At 40.3% G+C, this 18205-nt stretch overlaps 1 protein-coding gene across 4 annotated transcripts in view; it reads left to right on the forward strand.

Moving 5' to 3' along the window:
- dgkb (diacylglycerol kinase, beta) overlaps nucleotides 1–18205 on the forward strand; it is an 801318-nt gene that overhangs the window by 526155 nt on the left and 256958 nt on the right. For all 4 annotated transcript variants that reach the window (XM_072575379.1, XM_072575382.1, XM_072575380.1 and 1 more), the window contains one exon: nucleotides 6253–6317. In XM_072575379.1, coding sequence (XP_072431480.1) covers nucleotides 6253–6317 — 65 coding nt within the window. The remainder of the gene's footprint in view (nucleotides 1–6252; nucleotides 6318–18205) is intronic.

Here is an 18205-nt window from a genome sequence, read left to right on the forward strand (position 1 = left end):
AAATGTTCAACGGTATCACCATTTTACTTATAGCTCACTCTAGTTTCTAGGGGATAGTATCCATAACCACTTTGTACAGATTTGAGAAGTCACAAGAGGTTGCCTTCATCTTTGATTAAGCTATCAATGCAAATTATTCACTTTGCCAGTAAAAGCTAATGACGCACATACCTATAGCTGTCAAGGGTATTGTAACCTCTTGAATTTTCACCCTTTGCTCACATAAACTATGGATTCCATTATCTGAACTGCAATGCCTTCTGAATCTGATTGGCACCAAATTTTAAACTTTGTTTAATGTTATGTATCGATTTGGAAATATTACTGCAGATTATGGTAGTAACTGAAGGGAATCAAAGCTAGGAACTGCTATTTAGTCTAAAAGTGCAATGCGATTTTGAATAATAATAATCATACAATAGGATGAAATCTACAATAGTAAGTGAAAACATAGAACATTACAGCGCAGTCCAGGCCCTTTGGCTTTTGATGTTGCACCGACCTGTGGCACCAATCTGCAGCCTATCTATCCTACACTATTCCATTTTCATGCGTATGTTTATCCAGTGGCCTTTTAAATGCCATTAAAGTTGGTGAGTCTACTACTGTTGGAGGCAGTGCATCCACGCCCCTATTATCTCTGAGTAAAGAAACTACCTCTGACCTCTGTCCTATATCTATCACCCCTCAATTTAAAACTATGTCCCCTCATGCTAGCCATCGCCATCCGAGGAAAAAGGCTCTCCCTGTCCACCCTATCTAGCCCTCTGATTATCTTATATGTCTCAATTAAATCACCTCTCAACCTTCTTCTCTCTAATGAAAGCAGCCTCAAGTTCCTCAGCTTTTCCTCGTTCGACCTTCCCTCCATATCAGGCAACATCCTAGTAAATTTCCTCTACACACTTCCCAAAGCTTGCGCATCCTTCCTATAATGCAGCAACCAGAACTATACGCAATACTTCAAGTGCCACTTTACCAGAGTTTTGTACATCAGCAGCATGACCTTGTGGCTGCAAAACTCAATCCCTCTAACAATAAAAGCTAACATGCCGTATGCCTTCTTAACAACCCTATCAAACTGGGTCACAATTTTCAGGGATATCTGTACATGGACACCAAGATCTCTCTGCTCATCTACACTGTCAAGAATCTTACCATAGCCTGGTACTTTTCATTCCAGTTGCTCCTTCCAAAGTGAATCGCCTCACATTTTTCGACATTAAACTCTATTTGCCACCTCTCAGCCCAGCTCTTCAGCTTATCTATGTCCCTCTATAATCTGCAACATCCTTCATTGCTATCCACTGACCTTAGTGTCTTCAGCAAATTTACCAACCAATCCTTCCATGCCCTCATCTAGCTCATTTATAAAAATGACAAACAGCAGTGTCCCCAGAACAGATCTGTGTGGTGCACCACTAGTAACTGATATCCAAGATGAACATGATTCCTGATGAAAGGCTTTTGCCCGAAATGTCGATTTCGCTGCTCGTTGGATGCTGCCTGAACTGCTGTGCTCTTCCAGCACCACTAATCCAGTATATGTCTCATCAACCACCACCCTCTGTCTTCTTACAGCTAGCCAATTTCTGATCCAATCTGCTAAATCACCCTCAATCCTATGTCTCCGTAATTTGTGCACTAGCTTACCATGGGAAACCTTATCAAATGCCTTACTGAAATCCATATACACCACATCAACTGCTTTACTCCCATTCACTTGTTTTGTCACTATCTCAAAGAACTCAATAAGGTTTGTGAGGCACAACCTACCCTTCACAAAACCATGTTGACTATCCCGACTCAATTTATTCCTCTCTAGATGATTATAAATCCAATCTCTTATAACATTTTCCAACACTTTACTCACAACTGAAGTGAGGCTCACTGGTTTATAATTACCAGAGTTGTCTTTATAGACCAATGTGCCTTACTTCCGTTGTAACATCCAATTAGATCTGGGTGCTCAACTCACAATTTAGGTAGCTTTTTTTTGTGTTGATTATATTGATGAGATCTTTCATGTATTCTTAATCCTATAGAATTCCAAAATATTTGCAGTTCTGATGGATATAAATCATGTCAGTGAGAAGAAATATATTTATCATAGTTTCAAGCCAAACATTTAGAACAGTTTGTTTGTCAGTCTCTCGTTTAACATCATATCAGACTGCATTTTGTCTGCAATACACTTTTTAGCTTACAGTTTGTGTAATGCATTCTGCACCTATATATTGTTTGACCGGATTTATGAAATTAAAATGTACCTACGTGTCATTACAAAAGTTAAAAATTTGGTAGGAGCAAACAGGAATTGATTGGATTTATCCATGTTTCTGTGTGATATGTACAAAGCTTGTATTTTGAAATACTAATGTATTTTAGAGACCAAGTTATTGTCACCTAAAAGCTATTCTTTCTCACCTAATCTGTCTCAGCAATTTGTAAAAATATTTATGTTTTTGAATTATACCTTCTAAGAAAATGTTGCCTCATGTTCACTGGTCAAGAAAGGTTATTATAAGACGCACAAGATATATAGAGACTGATTTTCTTCTGTCTATTGCCCCTTTCAAACTTAACCTGAGAGTTCTGCACAGCAGAAATTAGAGTAGATTAGATTCCCTACAGTGTGGAAACTGGCCATTTAGAGTCATAGAATCATAGAGATGTACAACACGGAAACAGACACTTCAGTACAACTTGTCCATGCCTTCCAGATATCCCAACCCAATCTAGTCCCACCTGCCAGCACCTGGCCCTTATCCCTCCAAACCCTTCCTATTCATATACCCATCCGAATGCCTTTTAAATGTTGCAATTGTACCAGCCTCCACCACCTCCTCTGGCAGCTCATTCCATACATGTACCACCTTTTGAGTGAAAAAGTTGCCCCTTAGGTCTCTTTTATATCTTTCCCCTCTCACCCTAAACCTATGCCCTCTACTTCTGGACTCCCCGACCCCAGGGAAAAGACTTTGTCTATTCATCCTATCCATGCCTCTCATGATTTTATAAACCTTTATAAGGTCAACCCTCAACCTCCAACGCTCCAAAGAAAACAGCCCCAGCCTATTAGAACCTGTCCCCATAGCTCAAATCCTGGCAACATCCTTGTAAATCTTTTCTGAACTTTTTCAAGTTTCACAAAATCTTTCTGATAGGAAGGAGACCAGAATTGCACACATTATTCCAACAGCAGCCTAACCAATGTCCTGTACAGCCGCAACATGACCTCCCAACTCCTGTACTCAATACTCTGACCAATAAATGAAAGCATACCAAATGACTTCGTCACTATCCTTTCTACCTGTGACTCCACTTTCAAGGAGCTATGAACCTGCACTCCAAGGTCTCTTTGTTCAGCAACACTCCCTAGGACCTTACCATTAAGTGCATATGTCCTGCTAAGATTTGCTTTCCCAAAATAGAGCACCTCACATTTATCTAAATTAAATTCCATCTGCCACTTCTCAGCCATTGGCCCATCTGATCAAGATGCCATTGTAATCTGAGGTAACTTTCTTCACTGTCCATGACACCTCCAATTTTGATTTCATCTCTTATGCTCACATCCAAATCATTTTCTAAATGATGAAAAGTAGTGGACCCAGCACCGATCTTTGTGGCACTCCACTGGTCACAGGCCTCCAGTCTGAAAAACATTCGTCCACGAACACTCTCTGTCTTCTACCTTTGAGCCAGTTCTGCATCCAAATGGCTAGTTCTCCCTGTATTCCATGAGTTGACCCAACAAGTCTACACCGATCGTCCAAAGAGTAACCTACCCAGACCCATTTCCTTACACATATCCCTGACTAATGCACCTAACACTATGAGCAATTTAGCATGGCCAATTCACCGAACCTGCAAATCGTTGGACTGTGCGAAGAAACCGGAGCGCGCGCACACAGGAAGAATGTGCAAACTCTCCACAGACAGTCGCCTGAGGCAGCAATCGAATCTGATTCCCTGGTGCTGTGGGGCAACAGTGCAAACCACTGAGCCACTTTGCTGCCCCGCTAGAGACTAGTTATGTAAGGTGACTATGTTCTTTACACTTACAGTCAATTTCCAGAGCACTATACTGTGTCGCAAGAGTACCTCAATTTAAACTAATGTAGGCATGGAAACAAAGCACTCGCTACATCATTCTCTTGGTCATTATCTCCCTGGGGCTTACAGTCTGGATCCTCTGCAAAAAACCAAGTTGTGAAGATTGCGGTCTCTCTTTTCCATTTGGAAGATGTGAAAAGGGTTGTCAGAAACAACCTGGAAGCTCCTAAAAGACTAGTTGTGAATTTTAATTGGCCAGCAAGTAGGAGGATTGGTACTTGAGGCATTTCATTATAATAACTATCAAAAAATTCCAGAAAAGAGACAACTGGAACATGTCCTGCTGTAAGACAACAGTAATAGATATGTTCACTTGCTGACTCAAACTTTCCCATTTCCAGGAGAATTTTAATTCCCCTAAGACAGGCTAGGAAATAAGCTTTAAGTTTGCTTGCATATCAGGCCGATGCAGCGGTGCACTGCTTGACTTTATCCTGGAGGTTGTGGTGGTGGAGAGGGGCATGGTTTGGCACAGAGAGGGGCATGTATGAGTGTGGAGAAGTCACTGGATGGGGGTGAAGAGAGAGAAACAAGTCTAAAGATTTTTTTTTGCCAATACCTGGTTGCAATAACTTGAAAACACCTGACTTTAATTCAGAAATAAGCTGAGAACATGTTGTGCTGAAGTGCTAAAATAGGAGCTGTATTTCAGCACAGAAACTTGTGTGTAGTTCCCAGCAATGGTGTTGTCACACATGTACTTGCTAAAAGAGACATTTCGGCTTCCAAGCTGCATGTGATAATGTTGACCTTCTTATACCAGGTACACTTTAACATTAACCATTTTGCACCCATTTTTATGTGACTATAAGTTTTAGGTTAAACAACACAACAAATAGGAGCTGTTGTAGACCATATGGCTGACTGTGCCTGTTCCATCATTCCGTGGCAATTTGGGTGAATATCTGCCTTAACTCCACTTCTCCACCTGCTCCTCATTTCCCATGATTCTCCAAAAAAGCATTATTATGAGAATGATTTTATTATTATTATGAGCAATATTATAATACTAAGAGAATATTATGTATATTCAATAATGAAGCAAACATTCTGGGGTAGGCAAATCACCTTGATTGAAGAAATCACTCCTCCTTCTAAATAAATGCTGTACCTGCAAGGCAATTTTCATTCTAAAGGGGTTCTTATACAAATACTCCCAAGTCTTTCTTTCTTTAAAAGTTTCACATTTTTAAAACTATTTTTTTCTTAGCACCAAAATACCTTGTTCTACTTTATCTTCAACCTTGCGTCCACTCATTGAACCTATCAAATCACTTTGCTACATCTTTCTATCCTCCTCACATTAATTTCCTATCTACCTTTGTATCATCTTCAAATTTGGATGCTATATCCTCAATTACTTCTAAGTCATTATTATAGATTATTAATACCAAGGCCTTATACTTGTGGAACTTCACTGTTGATCTGAAAATGCCCTTCTTATCATTACCTGCTTCCAGTCTATCAAACAATCCTCTGACCATTCTAATATACACCCCAATTCTTTGAGCTCTTATTTTCGTATTAATCTTTGTGTGGCAAATTATTGAGTGCCTTTTTAAATGTAATTATTCTACATCTAGTGATTTCCCATCGGCTACTATTTGCAGACTTTAAATATGTAGGTAAAATCAATTTCCCTTTTGTGAAAATGACATTGACTCTGTTCAATCATACTTAAGTTATTCTAAGTGGATTGTTTAAGACTTGCTTAAAAGCAATTTCCAGCATTTTCCCAAAAACCTTTTTTTTTAAAATATCAGGTAATTTGCTTGTAGTTAGCTATCTTTCTTTCTTTTCTTGAGTGACAGTGTCATATTCACTAACTTCCGATCCACTGGGACTATTCTAGAAACTAGGAAGTTATTATAATCATCTTTGTTGTTATAACTTAAAGAACTCTACAAAGCAAAAGTAGAACACTGGTTTACAACACGCAGTTCAGTTTATTGAGTAATTCAATGATTTACAGATAGTCATGAAATGCATCTCAGATAGTGCTGCAAAATGGAAACGATGAATCAACAACCTACTTTAAATTTACCCAGTTTGCTTTTCCATCATGGAAAATGTATTGTACTCATGTCTGTATTATTTGTAGTTACAATTTTTTTCCTTTGTTTTTGTTTTTAGGATGCATCAATAGCCCATAGATTCCATATTATGCGAGAAAAACATCCCGAAAAGTTCAACAGTAGGTAAGATATCATTCACAATGTTTTGTAACACCGTTCTAATAATAAAGGATTAATACTAAAATGAGCGATGTGACAATCATGTTTGTAGATTAAATCTGTAGATCTGTTTGCTTTGCAAAACAGCAAAACTATTAGTTGTGTAATTATCTAGCTATTTTAGTAACATCATATCTAAATCTTTTCTATAAACTCTGAGGGAGGTTTTAATTTGCTTAGAGCTAAAAAAAATGCATTGCACACCTGTACAATGGAAACTATTATGGTACAAGATAAATTATTCTTTTGCATTGTTTAAGGATAATGTCCTTGTAAATATGCACATTTTTATGCCTCAGCTGCTGGCAATTGGATTTTTCAATACAGATGCACTTTCTTTGCCATTGGCTGGAGCTAACTTGAAATAAAATGCACAGGTTTCCTGGTCAGCTCAATTTCATTACTAGCCATAGTTTGAGAAGCATGTTCATGCATATTCAAAGAGTAGCCTGGTTCTGGAATTGGAAAATTAAGATTATAACAGAGATTAAGGGATGCAGATATTTAAGTTGAAGTCACAGAATAGGAACCCTCTTCAACCCCCAAAAAGACCAGGCAGTTTTTGCAGATACAGCAGCCCATTGATAATGCTTACTAATGCTGAAGGTAGGTGAATTAAGAAGCTCCAAGCAACAATGAATGTAAAGGAAGCCACTCATTCAATTCTACAGGCAAGTGAAAGTAACAGTTCATTGTGATTCCTGTTGCAGAGGTGTTACTGAAAATGTGAGGATAGTTTTCCTTGTTAACATTCCAGGGCTCCATTACTGTAACCCTGCATTATGTGCATGGATCTGGAGATAAGTTTTAGGTTATAGATGACTATTCATGTCACTAGTTTTCTCCAGTCCTATGCTATATACCAGCTTCTGGTGTTATTGCAGCAGATGGCAAAACATTGCAGCTAACTCTTGCAGCCAAGTATCCTTTGAAAACAGTTCTCCACGGAAGATGTCAGAACACAGATATGCTTGGTGACATCTTGGCAGACACAATCATTCACACTATGCTTGCTGCTGATCTTCCTGGAGTGCTTTCTTATATGCAGTGAAAGCACACCATACTGTAAGTACTTCTAAAGAACTATCCAGCGTGAAATGTCAGCTTTGGTGACCTCAGTTGACAGTTGGAGTCTCTGCATTCAAAACGTCGGATCTATGCATCCCATCTTGGTGAAGGTGTACCATGAGTTGTTAAGAACACCAGCCCTGTGAATCTCTGTGTATCATCACCTTTTGTAGAGGGGTTGTCAAAAATGAAGTAAAAGATATTGCGAAGTATTTTAAGTGGAGCCTTACAAAACATCTTTTCAAATGTCTCTAGAATTATTCTAGCTTACTGCATTCTACATAATATCCAGATGAAGGAAAGATTTCTGTTCTGGAAGCTGATAGAGATGATGATGATGATGACAATAGTGAGACAGCAGTGGCCAGTTTCTCCCTTAAATCAATGATGTAAAAGTGGAAGAGCTTGTTTAACACTCCATATTGAAACGTATTTCCTTTAAGAAATGCAGATGACAACAAAAGCAAGACAGTACATTTATAAAAACACAAGAAATTGATACTGCATAATAAGAACCATGCTTACCTTTAAAAAACTTGTAATTATATACCATATTTAATATATTGAAAGATCAAAGGAGCATTATCAAACATTGGATAAGGAGACATTACAACAGATACCTAAAACTTTGAAAAAAAATAGGTTTGTTCTGTGCATTTCAGAAGTAGAGAAGGAGCTAGTTACACTGAGACAAGTAGGAGACTCTCTAGGAAGTGTTCTCTGCAGCTTTGGAGCACGTTAAAAGAAAATCCACTCCACATGAGAATTTGCAGCTGTGACTATGGTCATGGTTGTCACATTCCAGTAGTTCCTGACTGAAATGATCAACAGCAGACAAGATCACTTGAAGGTGATGAATATATAATATAGCCGAGCCAAGGCTCAGTTTTCCAATATTGTTTAGAATCCCACCTCAGCAAGAACCTCCGCAACCTCACTGCTTCAAGACTCTCCACTTGGCCTAAACCATGCTCTTTGAGTCCTTAATACAATTTGAATATATATATTCTAGTCTTTCAGCTGTTAAAACACCCATATATGTAGTTGTGAATCTAACAATCTTTACTGCTATTGACCTCAAGCTTTCAACTTTTAATGTCATTGCAGCTTATACTCTCCAAAACAATAGACCTCTCTTTTTAATTATCATTCAATTTCCCTTCCATTGTAATGGTCATCCATTCAGTGTTGATATCTGTTTGACAAAGATGATTGTTACCAAATTGTTACATTGGAGGTCAAATGGTTGCCTGAAGAGAGAGACTTTTCGGGCTAATTTTACAAAACGATGTTCCTGTGCACAGCCTTGCTGACCAGGAATGCATAGCATGAAATATATGGTGCAATATCGACAGCTTTCCATCCATTAACCCTAATGGATGAAAAATCTTGGGGAACATGTCCTCAAATTCATAAAATGAAACTGATGTAGTTTTGTATTTTTGTGTTAACAACTTTGAAAAATAGCTTCTTTCAAATTTAACGTTCATGCTCTCATTCATTTGTCAGAAATGCTGTTATATTCTGGTGCTGTGATTTGGAATTAATCCACATTGAAACTGCTCTTTCTTACTTTTTATCACGCTCTCGCTTAGACTTAAATTTGTGGACCTTGAAGGCTCAATTGCCAGAACACACAGACTGCATGTGTCCCGTGGGCCTTTGTTTGGACTCCTGCCTTTATTAATACTCTACTTAATTACTGAGAGAACCTGTTCTGACTGCATATGAGCAAAAGAACTGTGAACTTCCAACATGCTGTTAAGTGTTATATAAATATGGTATGATAGAGAGATATATATTGCAACTTTTTTATAATTGAAAGTGCTGAGAAATTATGAATATTTGTTAATTGTTGCAAAGGTGTAGTTTTTCTGTGGGTATCACTTCTATTGAGGCAGTGGAGTAGATGACAATATCAGCTAATAGTTTACAACATATGCTGTAATGCAATGTTGATTAAAAACAACTGTTCAATGTCCAACTCCTCCATGAGAACTTCCAATTTTAAGCTTACATATTACAAATGAAAACAGTATGAAATATTATTCAGTGATGGTAGATTATGGCTTTTAATTTGTAAGTGTTAAAGACCTCTGGTTCATAGGCACCTAAGGTTATGAGCAAGGTATAGAAAGACTTCCTTCATCAGTGAAAATTGTTTGGAAATGTCTTCTTACCTTTTACCTTGTTGCTTCTTGAATCTCAACATAATAATTTATCCATGTGACGTGTTTAAACTAAGTACATCTTTCAGGTTTGACTGCATTTGTTGATTGTCAATTTTTTTTTCAAATAAAAGCACAAGTCTGGGATATATGAAATCAAGATGGTAGAACAGAGTCAGACCATGAAAAGATTTAATAATAGAGACAGGGTTTTTAAAATTAATGTATTGAGGGATTTGAACCATTGTAAGTCATTGATGATGAAATTATGAAGGAGTGAAACAAACAGCAATATTTGTGTCCTGATAGGGTTGACATACCTGAGGTAGTGGGCACTTAATTTAGTATTATTGACCAGTTTGCTGGATTGCCAGTATCATCTTGTACTAGTTTCCCAGATACCATGTCAGCGATGTGACAGGTAATGGCCTACATGCAGCGAGTATCTTTTTCAAGGCTAATTACAAATAATGGCATGTATATCTTTTGACTTCATGAGCATGTATGCTGCCTAGATGCAATGTCCAGTGGCAAGCTGGGACACCTGTATTCCAGACAGAGTAACTCCCTGCACTCCTCCCCAATCTCCACCTACTTACAACCACAGCTCGAGGGTGCCTTTTGGAGTAATTGCTTCTTGTTAGTGTTATTCAGTAAGCTGTGGCCATTCCTTTATTTCATTTTTTTAAATTTTAGACACTAGCATCCAGACACAAAACACAAAATCCTACTAAAAACGTGGGATAAAATATGCATTCCGGACTTTGAACAAATTATGGAATGCGAGCTGTAGGATACAAACAAAGAGAGCATCCAATTGCTCTACTTCAAGTTAACAATTGCATGTAAAAAGATTTCAGTGATAGATTGCAGAGATTAAAGTCACAATGGACAATTATAATAGTGAACTTTGTAATGGAGAAGATATAAGGTGCATAATTCAAATCTAGTTTACATAAAATGGAGATACTTGGGTATATTTATTGAAAATTTTGTTTGTGTAGATTTACTTCTAAGCGCTTTGAAAGCTAATGCCTCCAAATAAACCTGTTGGACTATAACCTGACGTTGTGTGATTTTTAACTTTGTCCTCCCCAGTGAAACACTGGCTCCTGCAAATCATTACTTCTAATCTGTTGTTCTGTTTTGTATAGCTCCTTTGTCATAGTTTGTTAAAAAAGTTAGCAATTGATGCTTCTGGTAGCGACCAGCTGAGTAGAAAGGAGCTCCATCTTTCATTATTCCATTAATTGGAACTGAGTGATGTCATGTGGGTTAGCAGATTAGCTGCTATAGATCTTATCCAGTGTAAGGCAAATTCAAATTGATTTTAATCCCTGAGAGAAAGGGCTTTAACAGCTGAGCATGTTATCTAAATGGCCATCCATGTTCAGTATCCTACATAATACTTGATTTTCTAAGATTGTTGATATAAGATTCATTGGAAAAAGTTGAATTATGCAGGAACAGTAAGTGAAACTCTTGCACTTATTTTTTAAGTGTATTTCCAAACTCCCAATAAATGAAGAAAAGCTATAATTTTTGAGACAGCATAAGTCCTGACCCAGAAATGTGAGGTGGATCTGTTTTGATGATCAATGGGATTTGAAGTCCTATTTTGTTGGCAGTGGTCAATGAAGTGGCAGTCCGTCCCCAAGACCAATCAAAGAGTTGACACCTAAGCAGGCACAGTAGTGTGACAGCTGGTGGTGACCACAGGAAGGGCTGCCTCTGGGGAATGAGGGCACATTGGTAGCTGGTACACTCAATGCAGCAGGAGTCTGACAAATAGGATCCAGAAATTGGTGGTTTGGGTTATGGGGGTCTCGGTGAACAGATGGCACTGTTGCTGCAGAGCTGATAATGCTACCAGAGCCATGTCTCCTTAAAACCAAACAGTGCCCAAAAAGGAGGTCCTCCTAACCCATAGAACCCACTTGATTTAACTGGCCGGTCTCCCACAAGGTGGCAAATGACTCCAACTCGAGCAAAATGCACCAAAACAGAAAGTGGCCCTTCATTTTGCCACTTACATAGCATGCACTTCAAGCTGATGCCCATCTACCCTCTTTCTAACTGCTTAAGATATCAGATATGCCACCTCACATCTTTCTGCTCATTTTTTTTCAGCCTCTCCCTTCGAACCTGTCTCCACACAGCTGATGAAAGTCTTTTATTTATTATTTATTCATGGGATGTGGGAATTGCTGGCAAGGCTATAATTTATAATCTTCTCCAGTCACCCTGAGAAAAGTGCAATCTTGAGCATCTGGAGTCCTTGAGATGTTTGGCACCCATCCTGCTGTAAGGAAGGAGTTTCAGGATATTGACCCAGTGACAATGAAGGAACAGTGATACAGTCGGTTGATGTGTTCATTTAGGTATTACCTTTGACAACCTTGGGAAATTGTAAAGTACCGAACAGCCAATTAAGTACTTTTGAGGGTTAGTCATCTTTGTAATGTTATTACCAAACTCGACAAAGTTATCAACACTGTCTCCTCTAAGTAGATGAGGCTAAATTTATTAAAGCTCTGTTTTCTTATTGCTTAGTCCCAAATTACTTCAGATTTCATTGAGTTGCACCCAGTGCATTTATTTATTAGTATTTTTCGCTGCAGAATAAACTGTCTGTTTGATATTTTGTTTTTACCCAATTAGTATGGGGCTGGATATCCATTTACATTTCTAAACAATGTCATTTTCCAGTCCAGCTCCTTGACCATTCCCTCTTCATTACCTTCTTGAACCTAATATGTTGTTCAACTGAATAAAGGATGAACTGGATTATAGCCAGTGCTGATTCAAATTAGTGGTTCTGCTTAATGAACAAAATTAACAAATCCTGATGCTACTTTGGTTAGCTTTTTGCCCTTTTACAATGCAAACTGAATTTGATCTGCATGAAGGAATAAGAACTTCATCTATTTCTTGTCTTTCTCTGATGAATGTCAGATCTGTGAAACATGCTTAGGTAGTGTCAATCCTGTTCCTAAACTGCCCCTAATTTGATACTAATTGGCAATCCAATTCAGAGAAACACTGAGATATGGAAAATGTCACACTGGTTTTGTAAGTGGCTCTTCTTTGAGGTTAAAGCATGAAGTACAGGAATATGACGAAGTTATACTGTCTGTCTGGAATATCAAATCCCACAATCCCCATTATATACCAATTGTTATATTATCCATCGTTACTTAACACATTCTCTCTGCAATTTGTGAATACAGGCCCAATAGCTTTCATTTGAGATATTTTATTGCGAAAAAGAGAGTAGTTGGAAATTATTATGCTTCTGGGTCTGCCAAATTTGACCTGGAAATACGAATGTTTTCATGAAGGGAGAATCCTCCAATGGAGTAGTCTTTACAAGCCTGTTAAAACAATCTTTGATTCATTCCAATTTTTTTTTAAAGGCAAGTGCTAATTCATTTAAGAAAAATGGGAACAGAAAAGAAGTTTATTTCCTTGACTGTATTTCTTATTCTAGGGTAAATGTAGCATTTCATGCAACATGAAGCAGTCCACATATATTAATTTGGCTCCCCTGCCTGTGCCAAATTATAAGGTTTATCAGCCAAATACATCAAGAGGCAGAAATCCACTAACATCTGGTTTTATGATGACTTTCAGATAAACTCCGACCTAAAATCCCAAGTATTGAAACAGTTGAATTTTTTTGTACTCCCATGCAGAGAGATGAGGCTGTGTCTAGTTAATTTATCTTAGGCTGAGGCACTGCATTCCCAGACTCCCCTCTTTTTATTATTTCATAGGATGTGGGCATTTGTTGCCCAGCCCTAATTTCCTGAGAGAAGGTGCTGGTGAGCTATCTTGTTGAATTGCAACAGTCCATATGGTGCAGGTGGGCCCACAGTGCTGTTAGAAACAGAATTGCATTACTTGATTTAGCAACAGTGAAGGAAAGGCAAAGTAGTTCCAAGTCAGGATGATGTGTGGCTTGGAGTGGAGCTTGCTTTTGTCGATGTTCTTGTGAGTTGTAGTTGTCTTGAAGGGGGAGTCAATGGCTTAGTGATATTATTGCTGGACTGTTAATCCAGAGATCCAGATAACATTCTGGGGACCTGGGTTTGAATCCCGTCATGGCAAATGGTGGAACTTGAATTCAATAAATATCTGGAATTAAGAATCTAATGATGACCATGAATCCTTGTTGATTATTGGAAAACCCATCTGGTTCATTAATGTCCGTCAGAGAAGGAAATCTGTGATCCTTACCTGGTCTGGCCTACATGTAATTCCAGACCCATAGCAATATGGTTGACTCTGAACTGCCCATTGGGCAATTAGGGATGGGCAATAAATCAGTGATGCCCACATCCTTTGAATGAATAAAGGTCACAGATTTGCCATTAACTGATGGTGAGACTGCAATGTGTCTTATGTAAAACACACAGTTTCCAATTTGTTCTATTGGTTAGAGATCCATTTCCCATGTTTTCTCACCACCATAGTTATCCAGAGTTTGCAGTCAGTGTCTTTGGGCTTCCAAGTTCTGGACAATTTTCTTTAATTCTTAGTTTCACATTCAGGTAAATAAATGTCAAATACATACCTTCTTGGTAGCAAACTGTCTCAGGTCAGGTTCTACTGGGATGCAGCTAGGGTTTGCTCCAGGTGCTTCAAGCAAGACAATCTTGTAACAGGGCCTCAAAGGGGTAATGTGCTTCTGACTTGCCTATTTCTGGAGCCAAACACCCCTTTCTGTCTGAGCTCTGCACACTTTAATTCCATAAAATAGTAGTGTTTACTAATAGTAGACCATTCAGCCCATTGAGTCTGTTTCACCATTAAATGAAAACATGGCAAAGATGCTTCAATATGGTTTTGAGAAGTTGAATGAATAGCGTAGAGTAACTTTTATTTGTCATTTCTACTATATATAACTGATACAGTAAAAACGAGACAGCATTCCTCCAGTACCAAGGGTGCTACATGGACAGCACAAACTACACAATTGTACACCGTATTAAGTGCATAAGAAGTGCAAAACGCACAAGTTACAGAGTAATAGAAGAATGATAAATAATACACAATTTTCTAGCAGCAATTCAAAGTTGTGCAAAGAATTTCAAATGGAAACGAGTCCGATCATACAGTGTTAAGGAGCCTGATGGCTTGGGGGAAGAAACTGTTGCACAGTCTGGCCATGACAGACTGAATGCTCCTGTATCTTCTGCCAGATGGCAGGAGGGAGGAGAGTTTGAGTGAGGGGTGTGTGGGGTCTTCCACAATGTTCTTAGCCTTTCGGATGCAGCGTGTGGTGTAAATGTCTGTAATGGGGGCAAGAGAGAACCTGATGATCTTCTTAGCTGTCCTCACTATCCATTGTAGGGTCTTACAATCCGAGACAATGCAATTCCCAAACCAGGCAGTGATGTAGCAGCTCATGGCACTCTCATTGAACCCTCTGTAGAATGTGGTGAGGATGGGAGGTGGGAGGTGGGCTTTCCTCAGCCTGTGTAGAAAGTAGAGATGCTGCTGGGCTTTCTTGGCTATGGAGCTGGTGTTGAGGGGCCATGTGAGATTCTGGGCCAGATGAAATTCTTTGCCAGGTATACACCAAGAAATTTGGTGCTCTTCACGGTCTCCACAGGGGAGTCATCGATGTCCAGTGGAGAGTGGTCGCTCCTTGCCCTTCTGAATTCAACAGCCATCGTTTCATTTTGTCCACATTTAGAGACAGGTTGTTGGCTCTGTACCAGTCCATTAGCCGTTCCACCTCCTCTCTGTATGCTGAATCATCATTCGTGCTGCTGAGACCCATACAGTCGTACCATCAGCAAACTTGATGACGTGATTGAAGCTGTGCATTGCTGCAGAGTCGTGTGTCAGCAGAGTGAACAGCAGTGGACTGAGCACACAGCCCTGGGGAGACTCTGGTGCTCAGTGTGATGGTGCTGGAGATGCTATTCCCAATCCGGACTGAGTGATTTCTCCCAGTCAGAAAGTCCAGGATCCAGTTACAAAGGAAGGTATTTAGGCCCAGCAGACTCAGCTTTCCAATCAGGTGCTGAGGAATGATAGTATTAAATGTGGAACTGAAGTCTATGAACGGCAGTCTGACATAGGTGTCCTTCTCCAGGTGAGTGAGGGCCAGATGGATGGTGGTGAAAATGGCATCTTCGGTTGAGCGTTTGGGTCAATATGTGAACTGCAGGGTGTCCAGTGAGGGGTCAGCAGGGTCTTAATATGCCTCATCACAAGTGCGCAATTGCATGGCGTTGAAGTATAATGTGAATAAATGTGAGGTTATCTATTTTGGTGACAAAAACATTAAGTATACAGGCAGGAGGCTGGAAAAACACAGCAAGCCAGGCAGCATCAGGAGGTGGAGAAGTCAACATTTCGGGTGTAGCCCTGCTTCAGGACTGGGGGGTGGGAGTTGCAGATAAAGAGGGAATAGGTGAAGACAGGCAGAGGGTATGGTCTAGTTGGTCAACGGGAGGAATGAATCCGGTAGGTAGCTGGGAGGGTTGGAACCTCCACCACAAAAACAGGACGGCAAATTATTATCTGAATGGTGGTAGATTGGGAAAGGGGAATTTCACTGAGGCTTGGGTGTCTTTGTATACCAGTTACTTAAAGTATGCATGCAGGTGCAGGAGGCAGTGCAGAAGGTAAACAGTATGTTAGATTTCATATTAAGAGGATTTGAGTGCAGGAGCAAGGATGTCTAACTGCAATTGTACAGGACATTGGTGAGACCAAAAGTATTGTATCCAGTTTCCTGAATCAGTTAGGAGTATACAGAACAACCTCAATTATCCGAACAAGGGTGCAGAGTATTTTGTTCGGATAACTGATTGTTTGGATAATGCTTTTATGGGACCTTGAGATCTTGTTCCGATAATCCAAAATTTGGATAATTGACATTTGGATAAGCAAGATTTTTCTGTATTCATTGCAGTTTGGAAGAATAAGAAGGGATTTTAGAGAAAGCTGTAAAATTCTAACAGAACTAGACATGGTAAACACGGAAAGATGTTCCCGATGACCAGGGAGTGGTACCCCCAGTGCTGATCTCTGTGGCACGCTACTAGTTACAGGTCGCAAAACTGAAAATGCCCTCACTCCCTTATCCCAACTCTCTACCTTATTTTAATTACCAATCCTCTATCCATGGGCTTTTATTGAATGGAGAAAGTGAGGACTGCAGATGCTGAAGATCAGAGCTGAAAACGTGTTGCTGGAAAAGCGCAGCAGGTCGGGCAGCATCTGAGGAGCAGGAGAATCGACGTTTCGGGCATGAGCCCTTCTTCGGGTTCATGCCTGAAACGTCGATTCTCCTGCTCCTTGGATGCGAAATGACCTGCTGCGCTTTTCCAGCAACACATTCTCAGCTTTTATTCAATGGCCTAGGCTTGTTACCTTATCAAATGCCTTCTAAAAATTCAAATAAGTTGTAAATTTTATTCACTCGTGGACACAGGCATCGCTGGCTGTCCAGCATTTATTGCCATTTCGAGTTGCCCTTGATATGGAATGGACTATTTAGGATTGAGTTGGACAAAAGTTTCTGGATTAGAGGTGCTGGAAGAGCACAGCAGTTCAGGCAGCATCCAAGGAGCTTTGAAATCGACGTTTCGGGGAAAAGCCCTTCATTAGGAATAAAGGCAGTGAGCCTGAAGCGTGGAGAGATAAGCTAGAGGAGGGTGAGGGTGGGGAGAAAGTAGCATAGAGTACAATGGGTGAGTGGGGGAGGAGATGAAGGTGATAGGTCAAGGAGGAGAGGGTGGAGTGGATAGGTGGAAAAGGTGTTAGGCAGGTAGGACAAGTCCGGACAAGTCATGGGGACAGTGCTGAGCTGGAAGTTTAGAACTAGGGTGAGGTGGAGGAAGGGGCAATGAGGAAACTGTTGAAGTCCACATTGATGCCCTGGGGTTGAAGTGTTCCGAGGCGGAAGATGAGGCATTCTTCCTCCAGGCATCTGGTGGTGAGGGAGCGGCGGTGAAGGAGGCCCAGGACCTCCATGTCCTTGGCAGAGTGGGAGAGGGAGTTGAAATATTGGGCCACGGGGCGGTGTGGTTGGTTGGTGCGGGTGTCTCGGAGATGTTCCCTAAAGCGCTCTGCTAGGAGGCGCCCAGTCTCCCCAATGTAGAGGAGACCGCATCGGGAGCAACAGATACAATAAATGATAGTAGTGGATGTGCAAGTAAAACTTTGATGGATGTGGAAGGCTCCTTTAGGGCCTTGGATAGAGGTGAGGGAGGAGGTGTGGGCGCAGGTTTTACAGTTCCTGCGGTGGCAGGGGAAAGTGCCAGGATGGGAGGGTGGGTTGTAGGGGGGGGGCGTGGACCTGACCAGGTAGTCACGGAGGGAACGGTCTTTGCGGAAGGCAGAAAGGTGTGGGGAGGGAAATATATCCCTGGTGGTGGGGTCTTTTTGGAGGTGGCGGAAATGTCGGCTGATGATTTGGTTTATGCGAAGGTTGGTAGGGTGGAAGGTGAGCACCAGGGGCGTTCTGTCCTTGTTACGGTTGGAGGGGTGGGGTCTGAGGGCGGTGGTGTAGGATGTAGATGAGATGCGTTGGAGGGCATCTTTAACCACGTGAGAAGGGAAATTGCGGTCTCGAAAGAAGGAGGCCATCTGGTG

The sequence above is a fragment of the Chiloscyllium punctatum genome, chromosome 8 (genome assembly GCF_047496795.1).
Source record: "Chiloscyllium punctatum isolate Juve2018m chromosome 8, sChiPun1.3, whole genome shotgun sequence".
Lineage (NCBI taxonomy): Eukaryota > Metazoa > Chordata > Chondrichthyes > Orectolobiformes > Hemiscylliidae > Chiloscyllium > Chiloscyllium punctatum.